Source organism: Pectinophora gossypiella, unplaced genomic scaffold (assembly GCF_024362695.1).
Source record: "Pectinophora gossypiella unplaced genomic scaffold, ilPecGoss1.1 Pgos_46, whole genome shotgun sequence".
Lineage (NCBI taxonomy): Eukaryota > Metazoa > Arthropoda > Insecta > Lepidoptera > Gelechiidae > Pectinophora > Pectinophora gossypiella.
This window is the reverse complement of record NW_026063256.1, coordinates 151,436-179,064: the sequence shown is the minus strand read 5'-3', so window position 1 is coordinate 179,064 and position 27,629 is coordinate 151,436. Positions and strand designations below refer to the sequence as shown.

Sequence of the window (27,629 nt, the reverse complement as noted above, 5' to 3'; positions counted from 1 at the left end):
TCGGATTGTTCCAATCGGCCGCCGACTCCTTTTGACGTTGCCGCCAAAGCCGCCGCCCGCTCGAATTTCGTACCTATCGCGGCCGTGCGAGCGCTACGAGTACCAGGCGACCAGGACGCGCTAGGAGATTTGTGTAGTGCCAATATTTGAGTGGATTAAGAACAGTGACCTCAATAGTGCTGTGCCGCGTTTTTTACATGCTGGAAATATTAAAATATTTTTTTAAGTGAAATTGAAAAAAATATCAAAAGTGTTTTTTTTTAATTGAAATTTTGCAGATAAGATCTACATAAGGTATAGTTTTGTCCCCTTTCGGCTTGATACCCCCCTTCCGTTACACCCTGTATACGTGCAAATGCGTCTGACAATATGGACAAAGCGGGTACTTCTGAGACACAACGTTTTAATCGTGGTAAAGCTAAAGTAATACCATTCGCCAAAGGTGAATACGTTTTCCTTAAAAGTAGCGACAGAAATCAAACTAAATTGGACAGAAGGTTTAAAGGCCCTTTTGTGATATCTGCTGTAGTAGGAAATGACCGCTATGAATTAAAAAGTTTGACTGGTACATGCCGTACATACAAATATTCACATGAGAATTTGCGAGCTGTGCCCCGGGGCCAAGAAGGTTTAACTGAGATTGCTGGAAGTCTAATGGACGAGTTTGAAAAGGAGCAGTCACACCGTGATAGCCATGACGGCGACATAGATGCGCAGTCCAGCCAAAGCGATACTCTGACTGCTGCTTCTGAAACTGTTAGCTGTGATTCTAATACCATGACCGCAGAATCAGACACAATGTCTGCGTATTCTGATGATGGGTCCGACACTGGGTGTGATGATGGGCAGGATAATTTGCAAATTAGAGGTTAGTAACCTATGCAATCTTTGTGTTTCTGTAAGTTACTGTACCTTGATGACGAACGAAATACGTGCACTGGTGGAAAGATAACTGATTGAATGAAGGAACGGAGGGTGCCGTCCGGTCTATGTCTCAGGACTAGTCGAAGGGACGCGCCGATCCTTACCTGGTTGGTGATCTGGCGGGGCTGGTCGAAGGGGTGATGTTGTCCTGTACTGGTCGTGGGGAAGCATACACCCGGTCCATGCGCGCCAATCATCGTAACCTTATCAGTTTAGTATTTTGTATTGTATGTTGGTGGTGGAGTCTTCTTCCTTTTGTGTGGGTTGTGGGGTGGATTGCCAACCTCACCAACCCTGGTGTCAGGGTTATTATGATAGTGAAAATCGAAGGAAGATCAAGATAGGTACCAGACTAGTTGGGTCAGGATGAACGAGCGAGGAGCTATAGCAGTTGTATCTTTTGTTACAGACCATCATCAAAACTAAGATCGCTCGTGGACGAGCGACTGTTAGTATGGCCGTGACGGCGCATCGATTGTGGCGCCATCTAGTTGATTGGACAAGAGTGAAGGCACTCTGGCGGAACGTCAAACTGACAGCGCGCCATAGTCAAATTCGGGCAGTCGTTGCACGAAAGTGACAGGCACGTGTCGTCTAGACAGATCGCCTACGTCCTCAATTATAATCCGGAGTAATCGCAGTGTAATTAGTGACTTAAGTGATTGTGACTGTACCTATACGATTATAGTGATTGGAACTAACGACCCGTTGAGTTATTTTGTGTCTGTGATTAAATTCCCGCGCCCTTCGAAGATGAGTGAATCGGATCGCGAGATTCACGAGCCTGATATTAGTCCTCCCCCTGAGGTGCCTTTATATAATATAAAACACAGAGTTACACACAACTTACAATCAAACAAAACACATAATAAAAACAACATACACGAGAAATACAAATAATTGAGTGTATGGACTAGTCAACGATGGTGGTGGTGTCCTTTATAAAAGGGCCTCACTCAGCATAAGCCGCGGCGCGAGCCACGACGCTGGTATTCTGTGGACCCTGCTAAGTGATGCACGGAAGCCGTGTCTCCCACAAATACTTGAATGAATACATAATAATATTTACTTATACTATGAAAACAAAGTAGTTTACAAAAACATATATTAAAAGCGTGTGTGTGTGCAGTGTATCTACAAATACATTAAAGAAATACAATAATACTTACAAAACAATACATATAAAACGATAAAATAAACAAATAAATAAAGTTAGAAATGTTAGAATGTGTTTCAAGTTAGTGTGCGTGCGGATTTGAACGAAAGAACGCAGTATACGTTGCAACCCAAACTGGTTTGGCCGGAGTAAAACTACACGATTTGGAGCACACGTTCTGAAAGCAAATATAATGCACACCTCTAAACACCCAGTCGACATTCTGTCAACAACTGTGGTAAGAGTTGAATGTGATTTAGTAAGCGGATCATATATTAATGGAGAACCTAGTCACATTATACATGAATTTGTTCTTAATGTGCCTCCTGGATACAGAATAGTAGAAGTTCCTAAAAACATTATTTATTTCCCCGTCAACCAAAAAAGTATCAGCTGCATACATATAAAATTATTAGATACTTCCAACAATCCTATCAACTTACGTGGTGAAGAAGTACAGCTGTATTTACATCTCAAGAAAAAATGATCGACTATAATAAATACACTACACAACAAACTAAAAACATCAGTCATCGCCGAACTATCTGCAAAGATACAGCCAATAAGAAGGCAAAGTTAACTAAAGAAAACAAGGACTTTTTAAAAGCAATTGGGTTGTTAAAATGAATATTTTAGACATTTCTTCAAAGCCTGCTTACGACAACACAATTGATGGTGTTGAATACCATTCCTACAAACCACTACCTATTGAGAGCTAAACCTTCACCTGAAGAGTCAGTCAATTTCGTGAACAATTATTTTGCTAATGTAGGTAGAAAATTAGCCGAGACCCTGGACTTCCCAATTTGCTATCAAGCACAGATGTGCCATGTACATCATTTGGTCTTTTGAGGGCTGACTGTCAGGAGGTTTATACCACACTGATGAATCTCAAATCGGATAGTGCGCAAGGATGGGATAACATTCCTACAAGATTCCTAAAGATTGCATCAGATCTGGTTGTACCATTAATCACGCACTTGGTTAACCTTTGCTTCGAGCAAGGCATTTTCCCATCAATACTTAAGATAGCTATTATCACACCTGTGCACAAGAGTGGGAACAAAGATATTCCTTGTAACTATAGACCTATATCTGTCCTTCCAGTAGTTTCCAAAATATTAGAAAAATTGTTAAACTCCCGTCTGGTTAACTACTTGAATAAAAACAACATCTTATCAGAAACGCAATATGGTTTTCGTCATGGAAAGTCGACCTGATTTCTCGAATTGTTACTGAGGTAGACTCTGGGAAAAAATGTATTACAGTTTTCTTAGATTTAAAGAAGGCATTTGACACTGTATCTATTCCTATTCTTGTGCACAGACTTGACGAAATTGGCGTAAGAGGGACTCAACTACAACTCTTTAGGGACTATCTTCATTGTCGGAAGCAGCGAGTAAATATTGGCGGTCTCGTAAGCGACGAAGAGGAAGTAACTTTCGGAGTCCCACAGGGATCGGTTCTCGGACCAACCCTCTTTTTAATATATATTAATAATTTATGTAAAATGAAGATAGATAATGGACACGTCTTCTGCTACGCTGACGACACAGCGATCTTGTTTACTGGACAATCATGGGAATCGGTGTTTAATTGTGCTGAGCTGGGACTTGCTAAAGTTGCGAATTGGTTTAAACAGAATTTGCTGACCCTGAACACGTCAAAATGTAATTACATTTGTTTCTCAAAGTATAACAGAACTCAGCCCAATAATTTTCACACTCTTAAAATTCATACTTGCAATGATTTAAATAACTGCGCCTGCGAACCTATTGTAAAAATTTCGTCTACGAAATATTTAGGAGTGATGGTAGATCAACGCTTATCATGGCAACCGCATATAGAACTGGTTATAGTCAGAGTTCGAAATCTTATTTGGATATTTAAAAAACTTAGGCACGTACTGGACACAACTATTATAACGCAAATATATAAGTCTTTGGCGCAATCAGTCATGAGCTACTGCATTCCAGTTTGGGGTGGTGCGAATAGAACCAACTTCTTAGACCTAGAAAGGGCCCAGAGATGTCTTTTGAAGGTAATTCATTTTAAACCATTTAGGTATCCTACAGCATCTCTTTACCTACAATCAGATGTCCTCACAGTTAGGAAGTTGTTTATTATGAATTCCATTCTCAGAGTGCATAAAACTCTTCAGTTTGATTCAAATTTACTGCAGAGACGAAGACATTACCAGGTAGCCCTCGAGCCTGAAGTTAAAACTGTTTATGCTCAAAAACTATTTGCTAAGTTGTCCACTCATCTTTACAACTATATAAACAAGGAAACAAACATATATCCTAAAACGTCACGTGACTGCAAAACTACCCTATACGGCTGGATCAAGAGTAAAACCTACGACGAGATTGAGGCAATGCTAAAGATAGGCGAGTAAGCTCATGTTTGTTTTATTTTATTTAGGTAGGAAGGTAGTTGTTTACTATAAATTGCATAAAATATTACATACACATACACATACACACACTAACACCACTAATATAGATCTTATAAGTTTACACACATACCCACTTGTTTTTAATGTTCCTCTTTTTTTTTTTATTAAGAAACAACAACAAGAAACAAGAAACATTTATTGAGAAGCTGTGTAGGTACATACATGCAGGTGTCAAACATTATAAAATTGTCTCAACAGCATGTCCATGTCATATTATTGTTTTTATTTTTATTATTTTCTTATTTTTCTTTATTGTTCATTTATTTTGTACTTCTTTATGTTTACTTCATTACCAATACCAATGTATCACATAGAAGAGCGGGGCTACTATTTACTAACACAAGTAAATATTTGCTTAAAAGTTGTCCCAAACACGAGTATTGTATTGATTTTTGGTAAATAAATATTAGATGTGCACTTTACTCCTAAACGTCTCGGGTTTGGTGAGAGACACAACTTCTATGCGGCGGTCCAACTACATGGTGAAACGCATTCACAGTGGGCAGCGCGATTGCGTGGATTAACAGCGCATTGCGCTTTTCTTAACGTCGAAGAAGCATTCAAATCTGAAGATCTGACAGTACTGTCGTTGACAAAAGCAGTTGAACTGGCGGAGAATTTACGTTGTGCACGTGCCGCGGCCGTGACCAGTTCATCAAGCGCCGACAGTGCGCTCCACATCGCGTCAGATAAGCAGTTGTTTAAAATTAAAAAAGGAGGTAGTGTCAAAACGGCTAAAGTCAAGTGTAGTGTATGCGGTTATACAAATCATCCTACGTCCGAATGCAAATTCGCAAATTATGTGTGTAAAAAATGCCATGAAAAAGGGCATTTAAAAAGAGTGTGCACGACAGTGAATTTTGTGAAAATGCAGGGTGGTGATGAGAGCGAGGATGATGATGACGGTAAGGTTTTTTATATTCGTTCATTGCGGGGTGAGCCGATGATGGAGCGAGTGTCTATAAATAACCTTTTCGAATTCGAAATAGATAGTGGATCCGCGGTGACTGTAATATCAGAAAAATACTATAAGTTACATTTCAAAGAAGTGCCATTATCAGTAACGCGTAAACAGCTGATGACTTACAACGGTAAAAACATCTGTTGCATAGGTAGTGTTTGTTTACCTATAACTTATTCCGGTCGAACGCATAATGTACACTTTTATGTCGTTCGCGACGGCGGCCCACCGCTTTTGGGCAGAGATTTTATTTCAAGGTTTAACTTACAACTGGTACCAGTTAATTATTGTCAAGAAAGCGAAACTGTTACCTTATTAAAACTGTTACAAAAACAATATTTAGACTTGTTTTCAAATAAATTAGGAACATTTAACAAATACAAAATTAAATTACCAGTAAAGGACGACACGAAACCGGTTTTCTATAAAGCACGGCCCATTCATTGCGTTTGCGTTGCGTGAGAAGGTGGAAAAGGAAATCTAAAGAATGGTTAATTTAGGTATCCTGAAACCGGTTGAATTTTCAGAACAAGCGTCACCAATTGTACCGGTGCTGAAGCGAAATGGATCTGTAAGAATATGTGCAGATTATTCGGTAAGCCTCAATAAGCAACTAATCGTCGAACAATATCCTTTACCGACGGTAAGTGAGTTATTTGCAAAGTTACACGGAGGACAACAATTTACAAAACTGGACTTATCTATGGCCTATAATCAGTTTGTGTTAGACGACGAGTCACAATGGTTAACATGTATAAATACACACCGTGGCCTGTATAAATACACGCGTTTGGTGTTTGGGCTGGCCAGTGCGCCGGCAATTTTCCAACGCGCTATGAAATGTATTTTATCGGGAATGGACGGTGTGCTATGTTTGTTAGATGACGTTCTAATCACAGGCAAAGACAAGGCAGAACATTTAGAAAGGTTGCATGCGGTTCTTAAAAGGTTAACCGACGCGGGGCTTACCCTGCAACAAGAAAAATGCGAGTTTTTCAAAAATAAAATCACGTATCTAGGGTATGTAGTCACAAAAGATGGATTAAAAAAGTCTCCAGAAAAGGTAAAAGCCATGGTGGAAGCGCTTACTCCACAAAACGTCAGTCAACTACAATCATTTCTGGGCCTTGTCAATTATTATAGGAATTTTGTACCGAACGCATCATGCATTCTCAGTCCATTGTATAATTTGTTAAAAAAGAGTAAAAGATGGGAATGGACCGCGGAACATGAAAACGCATTCACAACAATCAAAAAAATATTATGTTCTGATCAAACGCTGACGCATTTTAATCCTAAAGCTAAAATAGTATTGACTGTAGATGCGTCACCGAATGGGTTAGGCGCGATAATCTCACAAATTGATAGCGATGGGGTCGAAAGACCAATATCATTTGTATCGCGGACACTAAATGCTGCGGAAAAGCATTATGCTCAGATCCAGAAGGAAGCAACTGCGATAATTTACGGTGTAAGGCTTTTCTAACCCTTCCCCCCCGGACCACGAAAGTGCATAGACGTGTCCCCTTATACATTCGCATGCATTTAATATTTTTCTCAATATTTACTTCACAAAAATAGTGTTACAAAAATAGGATATCATAAAGCATTAGGAGTGCATTGTCGAGTGCGTGGTGTCGTGACGTATGGTGTGCGAGGAAGAAACCTACTAACGGAAGACCAACTATCGTGCAACGCGTACCTACTACGCTGCGCTGGTGCCCTGGTATCGGAGGAGCTACAACTTAATGCGTCACCGTGACGTCGTGCTGCCGGCCGAGAGTAAGGAACAGGTTACTGCACACGCACACACTTGCCGCCCGTTGTAGTCCGCTCGTCCCTGCAGAGCATACCTACTAGACGCACATGTTCGACGCGACGTTTAAAAAATCAGAAGCGTCATCAGTGTGTGTGACGCATGAATAAACCTGCTCTAGAGATTTGTGCTTGCCTGGTACTTTAAAATTATTAACTTGTAACAAGTAAACCTTATAAAGTGCGTCACACATACGTCACGTGCAATCAAGTTCACAACGTTGATAGCTTCATACCTCTGCTATCCTAGTTGCAGAATTATCATGCAACGCTTCTCGCCGCCCGCCACTAAAAGTGGTTCTGAACCAAATATTGCGCATGCGGCTGATGATAGCGATGGAGAATCTGCTCGGAACGTTAGTCAACGCCGTGGGTTTAAACGCCAACGTGATGATGATCTCACATTATTTAAGGAGGAATTCACACAATTGTTTACCTCATGGAAACTCGATCAAGATTCCAAATTCACAACAATTCTGACCTCCATGGTTGAAATTAAGGAGCAAAACCTAGAAATTCGAAATTCTATGGATTTTTTATCACAGAAATATGACCATATGATGAATAAGATCCAGTCTTTGGAAGAGGAGCGCAAGAGTAACATGAAATATATTGAGACATTGGAATCGAGATTAGAAATCTTGGAAAGATACAATAGAGGGACATCTCTGGAAGTGCGTAATGTACCAAAAAAGAAATCTGAGACAAAAGACGATTTAATTACACTAATTACAAAGGTTGGCGAAATCATGAACATTTCAATTCAGCCGTATGAAATAAGAGAAATATATAGATACAACACGAAAAATGAAACAAATAAAACTATTGTAGTTGACTTTACCACTGTTTTATTGAAAGACAGCTTTGTACGTGCCGTTAAAAGATACAACAAGGAGCACAAAACAAATAAACTCAACACTGAGATTTTGCAGATTGACGGGCCATCAATGCCTGTTTATATATCGGAGAGTCTCACCTCAAAGGCAAAACGCTTATTTTTTCTGGCGAGAGACTTCGCGAAGTGCAATGACTTTTTATTCTGTTGGACCCAAAACGGCAAGGTATTTCTACGGAAGAACGAAGGATCGTCTCTCATCAGAATCGAGAATGAAACGGATCTTACCAAACTCAACCACAATTGAACCGAAAATTTACTACCAATTTAATTTACCAATCTTCTGTGATTTTCTTTACTGTAATTCGATTGACTCAGCAATGAGTGGTGTTTTCGATTATTGCTTTTGTTTGCCCTTATATCAATTATGGATATGGTTTTCTATGTACCATACATACACTGGTTTAAGTATTCGATTAATTCTCAATTTTCTAATAGCTTATACCTATACACGCACACTTCCACACACCCACACACTGCATCTGATTGTTTACAAATTGTCTCAATTACCCTTGACAAAACCAACAGAAGTGGTATCCTTTGGCCATATAACTGCAAATTCCTTAACAATGACATTGCGCATTCGGGTTCATAAATTGCATCAAATAGATATTATTATTTTCATTCGATAATCTACTACCAATCGCCTTTGATAATACTTGCACCACGAAGTGTAGTAATCTCACTGATCCATCCCAAACATCTGAAATGCTTTCTACTGGCGAACTCGGTAAGAATCTCTGCGTAGTTAGTCAAAATATATGCAGTATAAACAAAAACTTTGACAAATTTATGATGTTCTCCTCATATATAAATCTTCAAATTGACATATTTGTCCTAAGCGAATGTTTTACTAACAAAAACTTTGCACCTCCTGAGGTTAGTGATTATATCATATACTACAGTAAACGTACCTACATACATACATAAACTCACGCCTATTTCCCACCGGGGTAAGCAGAGACTATAGAATTCCATTTGCTTCGATCCTGACACACTTCTCTTGCTTCCTCCACATTCATCAATCGCTTCATACACGCACGCCGGTTCAGAGTAGATCGTATTGAACCTTTTCTAACACACAGTAAACGTAGTTATAACAGAAATGATGGAGTAGTGGTATACATAAGAGATACGCTAAATGCTTCTGTTAGTGAGCCAACATCGGTTAAAGATTCCAATTGTCTCCTCATTGATATTGATAATAAAATAACTGTAATCTGCATATACCGCCCACCTTCTTTTACAAATCCATCTGACTTTATAGATTCTCTAGATAAATTGTTACAAGGCATTCATACTGAAACTATAATTGTTACTGGAGACATCAATATTGATATCACCTTAGGTGCAACCAATCCTTACTGCATTGATTACCTGGAGGTTATGGCTAACTATGGATTGGTGCAAGGTATTAATCTTCCTACAAGACATCCATCAAGAACTTGTCTTGATCATTTTATGGTCAGATGTCAATCGTCCTGGCAATGTTTGGTATATGAAAGAGCATTTATTTCTGACCATTCACCAATTCTCTTTTATGCCGCGGACTTAAACTTTTCTGAGAAACCGGCTAGAATAATAAACAAAACTAAATTGAACTATGTTGCAATACAAGAGTACATATCCAAAGTGGACTGGCGCGAGTTTTATAATAGTAATAATGTAAATTTTGCGGCCGAATTCCTTATTTATACGCTTAAAACCGCAATTGAAAAATTTTCGGTAACCATAGGAATCAGTCGCAGAAAGCGACCACTAAAGCCATGGATTACTCCAAATATTGTTAAATCCCTGCGGCGGAGAGATAGGATTCATAAAAAACTTAAAACTGCATATAGTGACAATCTTAAAGAACATTATATTAATTATCTTAACTGGTGTAATAGAATAGTTAAACATTTGAAGAGACAGTATTATCAAAGCCTACTCATAAATTGTTTTGTAAATAGCAAGGAAACTTGGAAAATTGTTAAGGAAGTATCTAATCTCAAACCCAAAAAGTGTACATCGGTTGATCTGCTCGATATTAGTAAATCTCCGAAAGATTCGCTTAATGAGGTCAATGATTACTTCACATCGATAGGTTCAAACATTGCTAACCACACTTTGGAAAAGTTGCATGTCAGCGATATGATACTGGCAACAAAAGCCAAAGCATCTAAGACTCCCTCAAATTCCTTATCCTTTTACCTAGTTTCTTCATTGGAAGTAGATGCTACCATACGTTCTCTTAAATCTAGCAGTGCCTCAGGATGGGATAACATCAATACGGAATGCATTAAAAACTTACGTAGCAGTCTTTTGGATCCGATCAGCCACATTTGTAATTTGAGTTTCGAAACAGGAGTCTTTCCAAAAGTTTTTAAACAAGCCATCATCTCGCCGATATTTAAAGATGGTAACAAAAAACTACCTTCCAAGTATAGACCTATATCTCTTTTAACTACACTAACCAAGATCATTGAGAAATTAGTTAATAAGAGACTTATTAAATACCTTGAAACTAACAGACTCCTTGCTGACAATCAGTACGGTTTTAGATCGAGCAGATCTACTGAAGACGCAATTTTACGACTCACTTCATTGATTGCGGACCATGTTGATGCTGGGAGGAAGAGTGTCGGTGTGTTTTTAGACTTACAAAAGGCATTCGACACTGTATGCATACCGATCCTAATAACACGCCTGCAGAATGTTGGCATCAGAGGAGTAGTATTGGAATGGTTCAAAGATTACCTCACTGATAGGCAGCACTGTGTCCGTATTGACGGACAAATGAGTGATAATGCCGTCTGCAGTTATGGTGTGCCGCAGGGCAGTATACTAGGTCCAACTCTTTTTCTAGTGTATATCAACGAGTTATGTAATATGAAACTGCATGGAGGGGAGATCATGATGTTTGCTGATGACACTGCCCTTATGTTCCATGGGTCCAGCTGGGATGATGTTCAAAGGATTACGGAGCGCGGACTAAGCCAAGTCACAACGTGGCTTGAAGACAATCTACTGTCGCTTAACACAGGCAAAACTAAATTTCTATGCTTTAGTAAAACAAAAGCTGGTGAGCAGCCAGACAACTTTAGCATCAAAATCCATACATATCCCTGCAATCGCAATCAAAACCTAACGGTAATAACCTGTAGCTGCTGTGCATTGGATCGTGTCAATGTAACTAAATATCTGGGTGTTATGATTGACGATAAACTGAAGTGGGACCATCATCTGGCTTTAATGGCGGGTAGGATTAGGAAACTTATATTTGTATTCAAGAATTTAAGACAAGTAGCTGACGAATCGCTATTATTACGAGTTTATAAAGCCTTAGGTGAATGCTTATTAAATTATTGTATTAACGCCTGGGGGGCAGCATCCTCAACATACTTAATACAGCTTGAAAGAGCGCAACGCGCTGTTCTCAAAGTTCTTATGCTCTTACCAAAACGTCACCCTACAGATTTGGTTTATCGCAGAACTAAGGTGCTTACAGTGAGGAAGCTATTTGTCTACCAGTGTGTTCGAAGGTACCATCGCATAGATGTGCCACCCCTGCTGCCTTCCAACAAAAGAGTCTTTCTTTGCCCGATACCTACCTTTAAGTCCGCATTCGCACGTAGGTTCTATAAGTCTATGGCACCCAGGCTGTACAATATTATTAATAAAAAACTTAACATTGTAACTTCTAGTAATCACAACCTCAAAAATATTTTGCGAAACTATCTCTTGGAAGTCAACACTGAAAAGGTGGAGAACTTTCTTCTACCAGTATGTTAGATGGTATCTCAAACTCTTTTTTTTTTCTAGTTCTAAGAATTAGAATTTTCTCCCACAATTTTGGTTCCTATAATACACACACACACACGCACACACAAACACACACACACACATCTTTGTTTGTTGTATCTTTATTTTATTTTATTTTATTTTTTTTTTTTCATTTTTCATTTTAATTACCATAGTTATTAAGTAAAAAGTATATTATTGTACCTCAAATAATAATGAAGTATGTCAGTTTGGGAAGACACTGGCTCCTGAAATACAGTTATACTAGTTTAGGAGCCAGGGCCTTATTTATAATTGTTACTTGTTTGTTGTACTGAATAAACTTTCTTTCTTTCTTTCTTTCTTTTCATCAATATTTATACGGCCGATCAGAACCATTTGTTTTAAGAACCGACCACAAGCCACTCATTTCAATTTTCGGACCATATAAAGGCATTCCAGAGGTTTCCGCCAATAGATTGCAAAGATATGCAATGTTTCTGGCTGGGTATAATTATTCAATAGAATACATTCGCAGTGCCGATAACAGCGCGGATTATCTCTCGCGCGAGAGCCTACCGCTACCCATTCCATCGGCGCCCGCGCCGTCCTGCACCGCTCGCGGCGAGTGCACGTGCACCGAACAGTGTAGTGAGGAACTCGCTGTTGATCGCGCGAGCTATGTTTGTTTTGTTATTGACGGAAGCGAGCCTATTACTTTATCTAAATTACGCGAAGCAACGGACCAAGACATCGTATTGAAACGCGTAGTGGAATATGTAGTGAATGGCTGGCCACACAAAGTTAGCGATATGGAACTAAGGCCTTATTTTCATTGTAGATCGCAGTTTTCATATGAGAGTGGATGCCTTATGAGAGGACACAAAGTAGTGATACCGGTAAGTTTATATGAGAATATACTTTCAGAATTACATCAATCGCATTTGGGTATCGTTAAAACAAAAGCCGAAGCAAGGGCTAGGTTTTGGTTTCCGGGCATAGATAATGCGATTGAGAAAATGATAAATAGCTGTGAAGTATGTATATCGTGGCCATATCATAGAATTGATCATTTCATGAAATACGACCATTTCATGAAATGGTCGATCATTTCATGAAATAGAACAACATTCGTTGGCCACATCATGATGTGGTTTGGCCAGATCAATGAACACAAAACGTTTAACGATATGACCAACTAAATGCATGATTACTTCATGATATGGCCAAACGTTAGCGATCATATCGTAAAATAGTAACATTATCCACCGGTAGTGGCGCTGGTGTCGCTTTGTTTATGTTTTGCATAATGGCGGCGGACAATAATTATTCTTGTGTGAACGCGAATAATACGAATAATAATGAGCAAATACAAGATAAAAGTGCATTGAAGCAATGTTTTGACACTAAAGTGAAAAGAAAAACTCGTATTAACAGTAGACAGCAACTTTATTTTTATTTTTAGGTTATATGGCAAATAATGAAGGTCGAGTGACCACGCTACGTAAATCAATGGACTATTATTGGATTTCAAAATATGATATAATTAAAACTGCGAATGAAGAGATATTAATTTTAAAAAAGAAAAATATAGACGATCCTACTGTCCGTAAAGTTTCTTTTTTTGACGTGACTTATTGTAGATATGCCGCAGATGGCATTAACTACTTGAAACAGGATTCTATTAAAACGCATAAATGTTTTTGTCATAATTTAAATTATCATAATCCTTTTTTTTATAATTTTTACAAGGCATAACAGTAGGTTAGGGTGCGGCGGGGGTGGCCCTTGGGCCACCCCTACGCCGCCAGTATGTTTATCTTACACACGAAAAGTATACTGAATGATGACCAATGGCATGAAATAGTTTCAAAAAATATGACGACGACTTCAAAGCGAGATGCAGTTACGGCGTATATGTCAACTACATCAACACTCCGTTAATCGAAAACGACTTTTTAATTTTTAATTGACTTTTAAACATTTTTGTACTTTGTACTAGAGTAATACATTATTTCCTATCTTATTTCGCGTTTTTATTACACCACTTATCATGGACACCCTACATTAATGATATGGCCAAACGTGGATGGAAATATCATTAAACGCTGACGTTTCAACGATATGGTCAGTTGAAGTTGGCCATTTCATGAAATACGACCATTTCATGAAATGGTCGATCATTTCATGAAATGGTCAATTCTATGATCTGGCCACGACATGTATACAATTGCGTCCTTCCCCACCGCGCGCGCCGCTGTGCTCCTGGGGTAGCCCATCTCAGCCATTCGTCAGATTACATATCGACTTTCTAGGGCCACTAAATGGTAACACTTATTTGGTTACAGTGGACGCACAAACCAAGAGGGTTGAGGTGTACAATATGAACACTTCCACATCGACCAGCGCCGTAATAGAAAGGATAAGGTAAACGCACCAGTCTTGGTCAGCGTTCCATTCATGGTCACCGTGATAAAAACTTACCAAAATAAGAGTCACATAAATTTTGAAGAAAATGGCAACACTTATTTAGATACCATAGACACTCAGCTATCAGTTTGACGTTTGACGTTTTAATATGTGATTCATTCGCAAGATGGTGGCCAATTGAACGAGACGGTGTCGTTTCGTACTGGATTTGTTAAGAGATTCTTTAGTGAGGTGAGTGTTGTTTTCGTGATATTTGTATTACAAAAGAGATTTTTTAATTTGCATTACCACTTAACATGAACTATAAGAAAAAATGAGCGCATACAACTACTTAATTATAATAATTTACTTTAAATATTTAGTTTGAAGGGGGTGACCATTATTGGTACATTCTAACCCACCCATTTCCTATTATGGTCAAGTTGACCATAATTGGTTAAATATATTTTTTCACTTTTTTTATCAAATTTGCCGTCTTAGTTTAAAAGCTTATGGTTGGTCTTTGTTAGAAGGTTTTACAACTGACCGTTCCAATAAAGGACAATGCTGACCATAACTGGTGTGACCATAACTAGATCATAGCACCATTATGATTTATTTCTAGGAGCGATGGCGCCTAAAAAGTGTTACACTCCGCATCAGATGGGGCTTGCTATGGAAGCAGTGAGGAGAGGTGAAAGCTGTTCATCAGCAGCTAAGAAGTACGGTGTTCCACGCATGACGTTAAGAAATAAAGTGACAGGAAAAAGTCCTGCCACTTGTTCTATGGGTCCATCGACTATTCTTTCTAGAGATGAAGAATCTTTATTAGTACAATGGCTCTTGGCTATGGCCGATAGACATTGCCCTGTAGGGAAAGAACAATTAATTGATTCTGTTCAACACATCCTTAAAACTGATAAAAGAGAAAATCCATTCACTAACGATAGACCTGGTAGAAAGTGGTATAATTTATTTTTAAATAGACATCCAGAAATATCGGAACGCCTCTCACAAAACCTTACCACTTCAAGAGAAAATGTCAATGAAAAACAAATAAATCAGTGGTTTTCGGAAGTTGAAAAGTATTTACAGGACAATCAGCTATCAGAGATTGTAAAGGATCCATCAAGAGTATTCAATGCAGATGAGACAGCATTTTTCCTCAATCCGAAGCCAGGTCGCGTTTTGGTTAAAAAAGGAAACAAAAACATATACTCAACTTCGGGTAATGAAAAAGAAAACCTTACCGTTCTTTTCACAACCAATGCAGCGGGCGATATAGCACCACCTATGGTGGTTTTCTCTTATGACCGTATTCCAAGAGACATTGCAGAAAGCATTCCTAGCAACTGGGGCATAGGCCGATCTGAAACGGGCTGGATGTGCGCAAGTACATTTTACGAATATATAGCCAATATTTTTCACCCATGGTTGCTAGAAAGCGGAATCCCATTACCAATAATTTTTTTTTTAGATGGCCATGCTTCACATGTAACTAAGCATTTATCAGATTTTTGTGCCCAACACGATATTGAAATTGTCGTGTTATATCCCAACAGCACTCATCTACTCCAGCCGATGGATGTGGCTATATTCAGACCTTTAAAAAGGTTTTGGAAACAAGAAACTACTAAATGGAAAACGCAAAATCTTGGACAACAAGTTAAAAAACATAATTTTGCGCCTATTTTAAAGCACGCAATAGATCTATTAACTGCTGACTCAATCAAAAATGGGTTTCGGGCTGGAGGGCTATTTCCGTTTGGCCCTAATCTGATAGACTTCACAAAGTTAAACATTAATAATCGCTCCGTAACGACTCGCCAAGACGAAGAATCAAGATTCCAACAGAATATAACATTCCTATTACAACTTGAACAGGAAATTGTTAAATTATTCACTCAGTCAAAGTTGAACACTTTCAATAAGTGTTTTTACCTATCAGCGACCGATTTGGAAACCGAATTACCCAAAGAAGATTTGACAATGTACATGATCTGGGCCAAATATAAGCATTTGTGCCAAGTTGTAGGCCATGAAAGAAATGTACCTCTAGAGGAAAGTCGTGAGAATGTAATGACGCAAGATAATATTGAAGAGGATGTCTCTAACAGATTTCAAGCAGCTATACGAAATGTAGACCAATCAGAGATTCTTGCAGCTCAAACGACCCCGTCTAAGCATGAAAAGACTATAAATGGAAACCATACACCTATAAAAAAAAATCCGTCAACCTCTGCAACTTTTGTAAATGCTCAAAAACCCCCAACTACTCAAGAAAATACCAGAGATGAAAACCACACTGCAGTTACAAACTTGCCGTCAACATCTTTAAGTTTTGCTGATACCATGCTTAAAGACAAAGGTGTTGTAGTCCCGTCACCATTTAAAAAAGCGCTTTTTTGGCCAGACTCGACAACACAAAAAAAACGCAGAATATCCAAAGAAAAAAATCCCACTGTGATTACTAGTAAAGCTTGGAGAGAATTCCATGATAAAAAAGAATCGGAAAAGAAAGCAAAAGAAGAGGCTAAGGAACAGAGAAAACAAAACCGTCTAGAAAAAAAGAAGCTCAAGGAAGAAAGCAAGATTATCACTAATAAAAATAAGACAAAAAAGAGAATTCCATGTAGGAGAAAACGTAGATCTGCTTCTACTACCTCATCTGATACTGCTATAGATAGTGACGTAACCTACGTCGAAACTGGAGAAAGTGATGTTGAAATGCAGACTGACGAAGATATACCTCTGACAGAATTAAAAAGTAAACCAAATAATGAAAAAAGATCAGCTACCGTGAAAATAAAAAAGGAGCAAAAATATTCGGAAATTGTAAATAAAGATATTGGAAAAATACATAAGAAAATCCTTAACAAAGATCAAGTGAACATAAAAGACAGAAGCGCAATAAAGGTTGGGAGATCTGTAGCAGATATCAGTGAAGCAGAGATGGACATTCAATCAAAGCCGGATCTGAAAGAAAAAATAATAGTAGAAAAAGGCAATTCACAAGGCTCAACTTCACAGCAAGTGATCAACTTTCCGAATGAAGATGTTGAATCAAGCATTCCAGAAAATATTGAACTAAGACATGAGTCTAAAGATCTAGATCCAGGTAAAAGAGCAATAAGACAATCACCTGTTTCTTTAGAATCTCCTGTTTCTAAAGTTATTGTAGAAGAGTTGCCGCAAATTGAGTCGATTGCCCATTTTGAACCAAAACAACAACATTCTTTAGTATCTCCAAACAAGTTACTTCAAGATCGTTTGACTATTGATGATTATGTTCTTGTTACATGGAATGAACGTTTGTATCCTGGACAGATTATTTCCATGTCTCAAGAAGGAGTTCTTGTTTCATGCATGAAAAAAAGTAAACTTTCTTGGCGCTGGCCTACTATAAAAGATATCCAGCTGTACGAATGGGACAGAGTTGTGTGCCAAATAGCAGTTCCTACGTTTATTAAGAAAGGATATTTCAAAATTCCCGAAATGGACGAATAGATTTTTTATTACCTGTTTTATAATGTCTACGTATAAGTCTTATTAATCTTAAATAATTGTGATCTCCACGTAAGACTGATGAAACTTGTTATAAATTTAAAAAAATAATTGCTTTCATTGTTATATCATGTTAGGATTGTTAGGTTAAAAGACAATTATTATAGCATGCCAACTACTCTAAAAGAATTTAGATCTCACTCATTATAAGAATAACTAGTTATAAGAATAATTGTGATCTCGTTAAACGTGTTAAAATAAATATTATTGTGTTCAAGATTATGCTTAACTAATAATTTAAGGATAATAAACAAGTTACATTATATTATAATATATTATCTCAATTCTATAAGAAGTGTGATCTCATTGTAACTAATTGTGATTTCATTAAACTTGTTAAATTTTGAGTTATGCACAAATAATAATAATAATGTTAGGGTAATAAACAATTATTAGAGTTGAATGTATGTCAATTGATCTAAAACCATTGTGATCTCATTGTTACCTATACAGGAGTACTTAAAGTCGCCCTGTATTCTTAAAAAATATTTTATAATAAATATAACTATTAAAGTGTAATACTTAGTATTATTTTAATTCAGTATTCAGTTTTTGTATTTGACTAAAAATAACCTATGTAGTTTCTTGTCCCGTATAAACGACCATTACTGGTTGTTCATTACTGGGGGATGACCATAAATGGGTGTCCATTATTGGATATATGGGGTACCATTACTGGTACAATTTTTGACAATTTTCAAGCGAAGATTTTCTTATTTATGTTACGAATTTAAATTAATTTTTAATTTCCACTAATAGGAGATACAAGTTATCTATAAATATTACGTTAAAAAACACAAATACATCAATAGCTAGTTGAGCTATTGTAAAAAATCTTAAGAAACATTATACTATTGACCACGACTGGTGCGTTTACCTTATGTGATTTTATATCTAGATTTGGAGTACCCGAAACGATAGTTAGTGATAATGGCACAGCATTATGCTCACATGAATTTGAATTGTATTGTAACAGCATGGAATTTCACACGTGACGTCACCGGTATATCATCCAGCAAGCAATGGGCAGGTTGAAATTTTTGTGAAAGTCGTAAAAAAAGGAATCAAATCGTGTTTATTGTCTTGCAGAACTAATAAAGAGGCGAAATTAAAGTTACTCCGATACTTTATGGATTACAGAAATTCAATAAATACTACCACAGGATTTTCACCAGCCCAAATGGTTTATGGTCATAAAATAAGGTCACGTTTAGATTTGTTAAATAAAAACCAGTCAACTCGGCCCTCATCAACACCCAATAATATAAAATTAAAACAACAGTGCTCGCAATATGAAACGGACATAAACGCGTTTAATGATAACGAACTAGTTTTATATAAGAAATACATAACAAAGAAAAATTACACTTGGAACAAAGGAATAATTATAAAAAGGATTGGAAAGGTCATGTACTTGGTCAAAGACAGCTGCAATTTGGAAGTTGTAAGAAGACATAAAAATCAAATTATTTTGTATAAAGGGACAACAGAAAGAACAAATCATGGAGATACCTATCACGACCTAAATATAGATATACCAGAGACATTTTTCCACATTCGAAATCTCCGTCAGCGCCACCGCAGTCACCGTTGTCACCTACTTGTGTGTCGCAGACGCAGCAGCTGGCACCATCGGTGTCGGAGGAGACACAGCCGCAGAGTGAGGCCAGAGGGAGGAGAGAGGAGATATACGAGCCAGACACCTCCTCTGATAAGGATGACTCGGATAATGACCGACAATGTACTGACCCGTTACCTAATATGGAAATTGAAGCTGAGGCTCCGTCACCATACTATACTTCCGGGCGATCGCACACGTAGACGTTATAATAGACTTTAGAAAATACTTTTAAGGGTATCTTTGTTTGTTATGTATAGTTTACACTAAAGGGAGGAGATGTTATGTATGTGTGTGGGTACACACACATACATTTGTACTTGATTAATAAAACAGTGCAAGCAGAGCTACCGTGCCTTTTACTCGTGTCCACATATTTACCAGGTTGTAAACGTTCTGAAGCTTGGCACACCAGAACCGATATCGGCATCAAGTATTGAATTTACAAACAATGCTTTACTGTACTTATTCCAAGATATTAGGTATGAACTCAATGGAGTAGAGATCGATAGAGTTAAAAACGCGGGAATTACAACTACAATGAAAGCTTTACTATCTATGAATCAAAGCGATTCACGTGTGTCTAAAGTATGGGGCTGGGATATTAATGGTACTAAAAATGTAAACAATGGACATTTTCAGTTTCCATTCCTCTTACTCATATTCTTGGCTTCGCGGAAGATTATAAAAAAGTAATTATTAACTGTAAACATGAACTAATTCTGTTGCGAAGTAATACGAATCTCAACGCAGTGAAACTTACTACGGGTGAATACGTTGAAAATGTTCACATTGATAAAATTGTATGGCGTGTCCCTCATGTAAAAGTTTCTGATATAGAAAGGATTAATTTATTGAAACTCTTGGAAAAAGATCGTGGAATTCAATTAGTATTTAGGATTTGGGATTTGTACGAATATCCTTTACTTCCACAGACTACAAAGCATACCTGGTCTATAAAAACGTCAAATTGAAAAACCAAGATATGTAATTATAGGATTGCAAACGAAAAGAAAAAATAATGCAAATGCAGATATGTCTAGATTTGACCACTGTTACTTGCGTGACGCTAAATTCTACCTCAATTCTACTTACTTTCTGTACGAAAATATAAATGTTGATTTTGCCGGTTATAAAATTGCTTTATTATATGAAAAATATGTGAGATTTCAACAGTCTTATTACGGACGGCGAGCAGATCCTTTGCTAAGTGCTAAAGAGTTTAAAGAGATAGCTCCTCTCTTCGTCATTGACTGCTCACGCCAAGTCGACAATCTAAAAACAGGATCCGTGGACGTTCGGGTTGAGATAGAAAGTGACGAAATTATACCTGACGGAACATCTGCTTATTGCCTCATATTAAACGATAGTATCATTGAATACAAGCCTTTGAGTAATATAGTAAAAAAACTATCATGAACGACATTGTGATCGTCGATCTTTTGGGGTTTAAAGTTAAGAACGATTTTATTGTGAAGGAATTGGCTATAGCATATGCTGAATATACAGTAATGTTTTTAGTTAAACCCCCTAATCCTTTTAATTATTTAACAAAACAAGAAAAAAAACAAGTACGATGGCAATCATGGGATTTACTGGAGTGAAGGTTTCATTGACTATCGTGAATTTAAACGTATAATTGTACCATATTTGAATAACAGAAAAATAATTACTAAGGGCTTAGAAAAAGTGAAATGGATTAATGAATTGTGTCCTACGTGCACGGTAATAGATATTGGTTCTAAAGGATGTCCTAATTTTATGAAACTGTGTGATATCTATGATAAAAATAATTATATGACATGTGTAAATCATTCAAAAAAGTGTGCAATAAAAAGTGTTATGTGTAAAAAAATGGTATTTTGAAAATAATATGTACTTATTTGATTTATTTAAATAAAAAGTAAAATATTGATTTATGATTTTGTTTCATTTAACGGTTTTCTAGTAAAACAACGAAATTTGAAAAACACATTTTATTTATTAAGTTCATAAAACTGTTTAAAGTACAATAGATAAAAAAATATATTTTGAAATAACAGTTACCATCTATACTTATAATAAATCTGTAGAGAGGTCAATTCTGTACATTAAATATTTTTTCAAAATAACTATCAGGGGGTGATAAGTGATCGATACTGATGCCAAAAATGCAATCAGTAAAATTTTTGTCTGTCTGTCTGTCTGTCTGTCTGTCTGTCTGTCTGTCTGTCTGTATGTTCCTTATAGAAACAAAAACTACTGGACGGATTTTAATGAAACTTGGTACAATTATTCTTCACACTCCTGGACAGGTCATAGTATACTTTTCATCACGCTACAATCAATAGGAGCAGAGTAGTGAAGGGAAATCCTTTTGTATGAAAAACCTAAACCACTCAAGTTAGACTTTTGAAATTTGGCATGCAGGTACCTTAGATAACGTAGAGGTGCATTAAGAAAGGAATTCCCGAAATTCCCACGGGAACGGGAATTAGCGGGAAAATCCTTTTGTATGAAAAATCTAAACCACTCAAGTTAGACTTTTGAAATTTGGCATGCAGGTACCTTAGATAACGTAGAGGTGCACTAAGAAAGGAATTCCCGAAATTCCCACGGGAACGGGAATTAGCGGAAAAATATTTTTGTATGAAAAATCTAAACCATTCAAGTTAGATGTTTGAAATTTGTCATGCAGGTACCTTAGATACCGTAGAGGTGTACTAAGAAAGGAATTCCCGAAATTCCCACGGGAACGGGAATTAGCGGGAAAATCCTTTTGTATGAAAAATCTAAACCACTCAAGTTAGACGTTTGAAATTTGGCATGCAGGTACCATAGGTACCGTAGAGGTGCACTAAGAAAGGAATTCCCAAAATTCTCACGGGAACGGGAATTAGCGGGAAATACCTTTTGTATGAAAAATCTAAACCACTCAAGTTAGACATTTGAAATTTAGCATGCAGATACCTTAGGTACCGTGGAGGTGCACTAAGAAAGGAATTCCCGAAATTCTCACGAGAACGGGAATTAGCGGGAAAATCCTTTTGTATGAAAAACTAAACCATTCAAGTTAGACGTTTGAAATTTGTCATGCAGGTACCTTAGGTACCGTGGAGGTGCACTAAGAAAGGAATTCCCGAAATTCCCACGGGAACGGGAATTAACGGGAAAATCCTTTTGTATGAAAAATCTAAACCATTCAAGTAAGATGTTTAAAATTTGGCACGCAGGTACCTTAGACACCGTAGAGGTGTACTAAGAAATGAATTCCCGAAATTCCCACGGGAACGGGAATTAGCGGGAAAATCCTTTTTTATGAAAAATCTAAACCACTCAAGTTAGACGTTTGAAATTTGGCATGCAGGTACTTTAGTAAACTTAAAGCTTAGTTGCAACAGGATATTACAAAATTCCCACGGGAACGGTAGTTAGCGGGAAAAAACATTTGTATGAAAAAATCAAATCTAAATAAAAGGAGAAACTGACTGACTCAGTGACTGACATATCAACGCATAGCCTGAACGGCTAAATGTAGGCATTTGAAATTTGGAAGGGACATAGCTTAGGTACCGTAGAGGTGCACTAAGAAAGGAATTCCCGGAATTCCCACGGGAACGGAAATTAGCGGGAAAATCCTTTTGTATGAAAAATCTAAACCGCTTAAGTTAGACGCTTGAAATTTGGCATGCAGGTACCTTAGTTAACTTAAACCTTAGTTGCAACAGGATATTGCAAAATTCCCACGGAAACGGGAGTTAGCGGGAAAAAAACATTTGTATGAAAAAATCGAAACCGCGTAAGATAGATGTTTTCAATTCAATTCAATTAAATTATTTATTGCATTCCATGTAGTACAATGGGGTGTTACATAGGCATAGGAACTAAAACATGGACCCTGTAGGGCACAGCAACGTTGAAGAGAGGAAGTGTGTATTAAAATTAAAACTCAATGAACAATCAATTAAAAAAAAATCAATTCAATCAATTGATTCAATCTGCATGCATGCATACCTTAGTAAATATAAAGTTTATTTTTGGCTGTATTTTGAAAAATGGGAGTTATTGGGAAAAAAATTGTATGAAAAAATCTAAACTGCATAAGTTAGATGCTTGAAATTTGATATGCACTCCCACACACACAAAGATCTCTCTCTTATATAACACGCCACGCGGACGAAGTCGCGGGCAAAAGCTAGTATTAACTATTTCTACTATATACATTAAATGTTTCCATAGCTTGTAGTACTCTGACATTAGTCAGAGACTTTATTTGCGATGTAATTTACTGTGTTGTGAATACACGAAAATGCGATTCCAACATATTATGAAATAATCGCATGTTACATATAAATACAAGTACTGTAATTACACAATGTCTTTGAAATATTGTTAATTAATTTTTCAGTCTGTCCGAATATATCATCATAACTATCTTTTACCACATATTGGGCTTTCACTAAAACATCACTTTTTTCTTGATTTTCACTCGTATTTGATCCACTATGCTGATTTTAATTAACTTGGTGGCTTTCTCCGCGTTTCGATTTTGCACAAATGAAGATGACTGCTTCCATTTTCCGCATATAACTTTAGATTTATCTTCCTCTTCTTCTTCTTATCACTTTTCAGCTTTTGACTCTTGTTATCATGAGACGCCGTCGATTTTGTGGTAGTCGCTTGAACAGGATACCTTTCATCGAAGTCAGCAAGCGGATCTTGCGCGTAAGGGTAGAATAAATCATCTTCGTTAACGTTTGTTAAATTATTCGACATGTTCTGAAACAATAAAACGTATCACATTAATTTATGTATAAAATAAAATACAAACATTTGATTTTATTTATAAAATAAACCACAGTACTTAGCAGGCACCGCTTTTAGTGCACCTTCGAAATTATGATGATGATTTTTAACCGTCAACGGTGTCTACGTCTTTCTCCACGAGTAACTGAAAATACAATGACAGATTAGACTATACCCCTCAACACATATAAAATAAAGTAATAGGTAGTTTATGCACACATACCTGTTCATACTTATTTAAGCTACAAGTTTCAACTTGTTCACCCAGCTCCTTTGACATCAGGTAACATGAGTACAGCGCGGATGCCAGCACTCGATCTTCTTTATCATGGGCGCCGTATATACTTCTCACAAGAGTTTTTTCTTTGACCTTATCTCCATCTCGGCGAAGACGATGAATTTGTATTGATACTGTAAATTTTGGGACTTCATCCCCCACTATAGCGAGAAAACTCATTTTCGGCATGGACGCGGACATTTTCGAAGGTGTTGCACTAACGAGAAGCGAAATAGAAATGAAATAAATTATGATGCAACGTCGCGGTCGCCGCGTCGCCCCGCACATATGCGCCTTCTCATGTTACCGCACGTGCACACTCAAAATCGCTTAAGTTTTCATTGTCGCATTGTATTTCACATTAACAAGTTTAAACATGAAAAATGGAGACTAGCGATTATAATTAAAGGAAGTATTTATCTAAGTACTTATTTCATCACACTAATGTTATAAATGCGAAACCCCTAAAGAGCTGAACGGATGAAATATGGTAGCTAGATATATCACATAGCTACTGCATTAACGCATAGGCTACTTTTTATCCTATAAATTTTGAATCTACGGTGATTAATTTCAATGATTGTGCAAGACAATATAGTATACAAATACTTGTATCGGCGTTCCGTTGCGGAAGATCCACGACTTAATTTCCATCAAGTGTGGCGAAGGCCTAAGTTACCTGTCTTTTGGTTTGGTAGGTATGAATAAATGAAACTATTATGTATGTTTAGGATTTAATTATTGTTTTGTTTAAGTATTAAGTGAAACACGATTGTTTGGTTCTTTTTTCAATATTGCATATAAGTTATGTGTCTACAAGCTACTAGGCTGTACGTCAATGACAACCACAGCCTCGGTGTCATTAAAAAAAAAACTCTCCATCTTGCGCGTGACACCCACTACTGTGTGCTCCGCATTTTAATATTGTTTTTGTGGTGAAATAATTGATAATATTCTTCGTGGACTTGTGCCTCTGATCTAGAAACTGTACTGTAACTATTATATACAAAATCAAAAGGAAACATTGTGTAATACATCTCAAACATCAGCTACCGGCCGGTACTTCATAGGGCGACGCCGTGATCACGTGGTGAGTGGCTCATTTCTTTTATGTTTTATTGAGGAGAGTGCCTACAATCGTGGAGATCTTTATATACTTACTTTAAACTACATAAGGCTAACTGGTCCTTCACAGTTCATTCCCGAAAACCTACTTATTTTTCGTACATGTTATTTGGTCCTTAGTGAACCGGATTGTCAGTAGTTCGTACCGTACATGGCCTATGGATTTTACTCTCAAATATTGTGTTAACCATGTAGTTCTATTGGGGAATATATTGTGCATATACAAATGTTGTAATTCCATTATCTAATTACATATAACCCGAGCGGTTCGTTTATTCGCTTCCTCGTTTCAGTCAGCCGAGAATAGGTACTTTCGCACACTCCGTGATATTTTATTAAACATTTTAAAAGAGCAATATTTTAGATCCGAAATTCAACACATAAAAAAGTCAAATAAGATTACAAGACAAACAGGAAAAAAAATACTTACCATACCGCGTTTTAAAAAATTTTACGGCAAACGGACGTCGGAATATATCGTACCCACCTTAATTAACAAACTGTCTACAGAGGTTAAAAATACATTGACTAACAATAATATAAGTCTTGTACTTAAGAAAGTATTATTAAGTCGTCTATAAACTTTCCACAATTAAATACATACTGTATGTAATGCAAAACTGGTTGGAACATTTAAGCAGCGCGTGGAGTGGGGTGTGTAACAGTGTTAAGAACCGACCATCAGCTGCCGGCGGACTGTGACTTGTTTAGAGCTTAGAGCTGTTAGCTTAGATTAATTTATAATACTACATACTATTTAGTGTTGGTTATCGTGGTAGACAGAGTACCTACCTACAGGTATAGCTTGTAATTTTTATTAAATACCTATAAGACAAACATTGTGACATGGTGCGAGGAGCAGGCATCGAGACAAACTTTTGCGGGTTTACCGATGTCTGTATTTCAGTGTTTGTAACATTGTTTTTATAAGAAAATAAAATAAATAAAAATAAATAAAAAATTTGTCTAGAGTTGCTATTCTTCCATAACAAGATTAAGGATAAAATAAATTATAAGTTTTTTCGCTTGTGCATTGGTTTAAAATATTACAAAATTCCCGTTGTTGTTTATTTATCGTGATCGTAACGGAATTAAGATGGTACTCGGTATGAATCAAGCTAAACGTAAAATCGTAATCAAACGGTTGAATGATGCCTATATACAGGGTGTCCCGTAAAGAGCACGACAGACTGAAATGTAAGGAAGATTGAGGTGTGCCCTACTCGATAAAAAAAAATGACCTCAGTAAAAGTGTCACCGTTTTCGAGATATTCCCGACTTTTTATTTTTTTCGACAAATTCCGCTTTTGGTCAGTTTTTTTGTTGCTGTGTTTACAAGAAAGCAGATAACTCTGTAATTTATTTTTGTAAATATTCTAGAATAGTAGATCTACCATATTTAAATACTATTTTGCTAAATATCATTAAGTATCTTTGAAAAAAAAAAACATTATTCTTATTATTTTTTTGTACAAAAATTATTTACCTCAACTTTGGCATTCGGTGGTGAAAAAAAAATGTACTGGACTGTCACTGCACATTTTACAGATAAATTACTTATTTAATAAGGATTTCAGAAAGGTATAATACTGGCCATATTTTTGTAGAAAAAGAAAAGAAATTGCCAGTATTGTGCAAAAGGGGCTAATTCATATTAAATTTGAATAATAAATAAAATACACATGTTTGAGTAAAAAAATCATTTTTTAATATTTAGTCAATGAATACATCTAGTATGTGCTCGAATTGCCGGCCTTCTTGTGCGATACACGCGCGGCACCTCTTAATGAAAGCCCTTTTTAACCGTCTTAAGCTTAATTCTGATATTTCTTGGGCTGCTGTATTAATTTGTTGTCGCAGGTGTTCTTCACTCTGAATAG

General features: G+C 36.9%; 1 protein-coding gene and 1 pseudogene across 1 annotated transcript; both read left to right on the top strand.

The window, feature by feature from the left end:
- Nucleotides 1-1,677: 1,677 nt before the first annotated feature.
- Nucleotides 1,678-27,629, top strand: part of LOC126381343 (uncharacterized protein K02A2.6-like) — a 29,898-nt pseudogene continuing 3,946 nt past the window's right edge.
- On the top strand, nucleotides 14,418-18,463 carry LOC126381335 (uncharacterized). The gene is made up of 2 exons (XM_050030831.1): nucleotides 14,418-14,632; nucleotides 15,006-18,463. The coding sequence occupies exon 2, from the start codon at nucleotides 15,011-15,013 to the stop codon at nucleotides 17,885-17,887; it is 2,877 nt and encodes a 958-aa protein (XP_049886788.1). The 5' UTR covers nucleotides 14,418-14,632; nucleotides 15,006-15,010; the 3' UTR covers nucleotides 17,888-18,463.

Excerpts from the sequence above, each read along its gene's own strand:
- LOC126381335 (XM_050030831.1), top strand. The coding sequence starts at position 15,011 with ATGGCGCCTAAAAAGTGTTACACTCCGCATCAGATGGGGCTTGCTATG.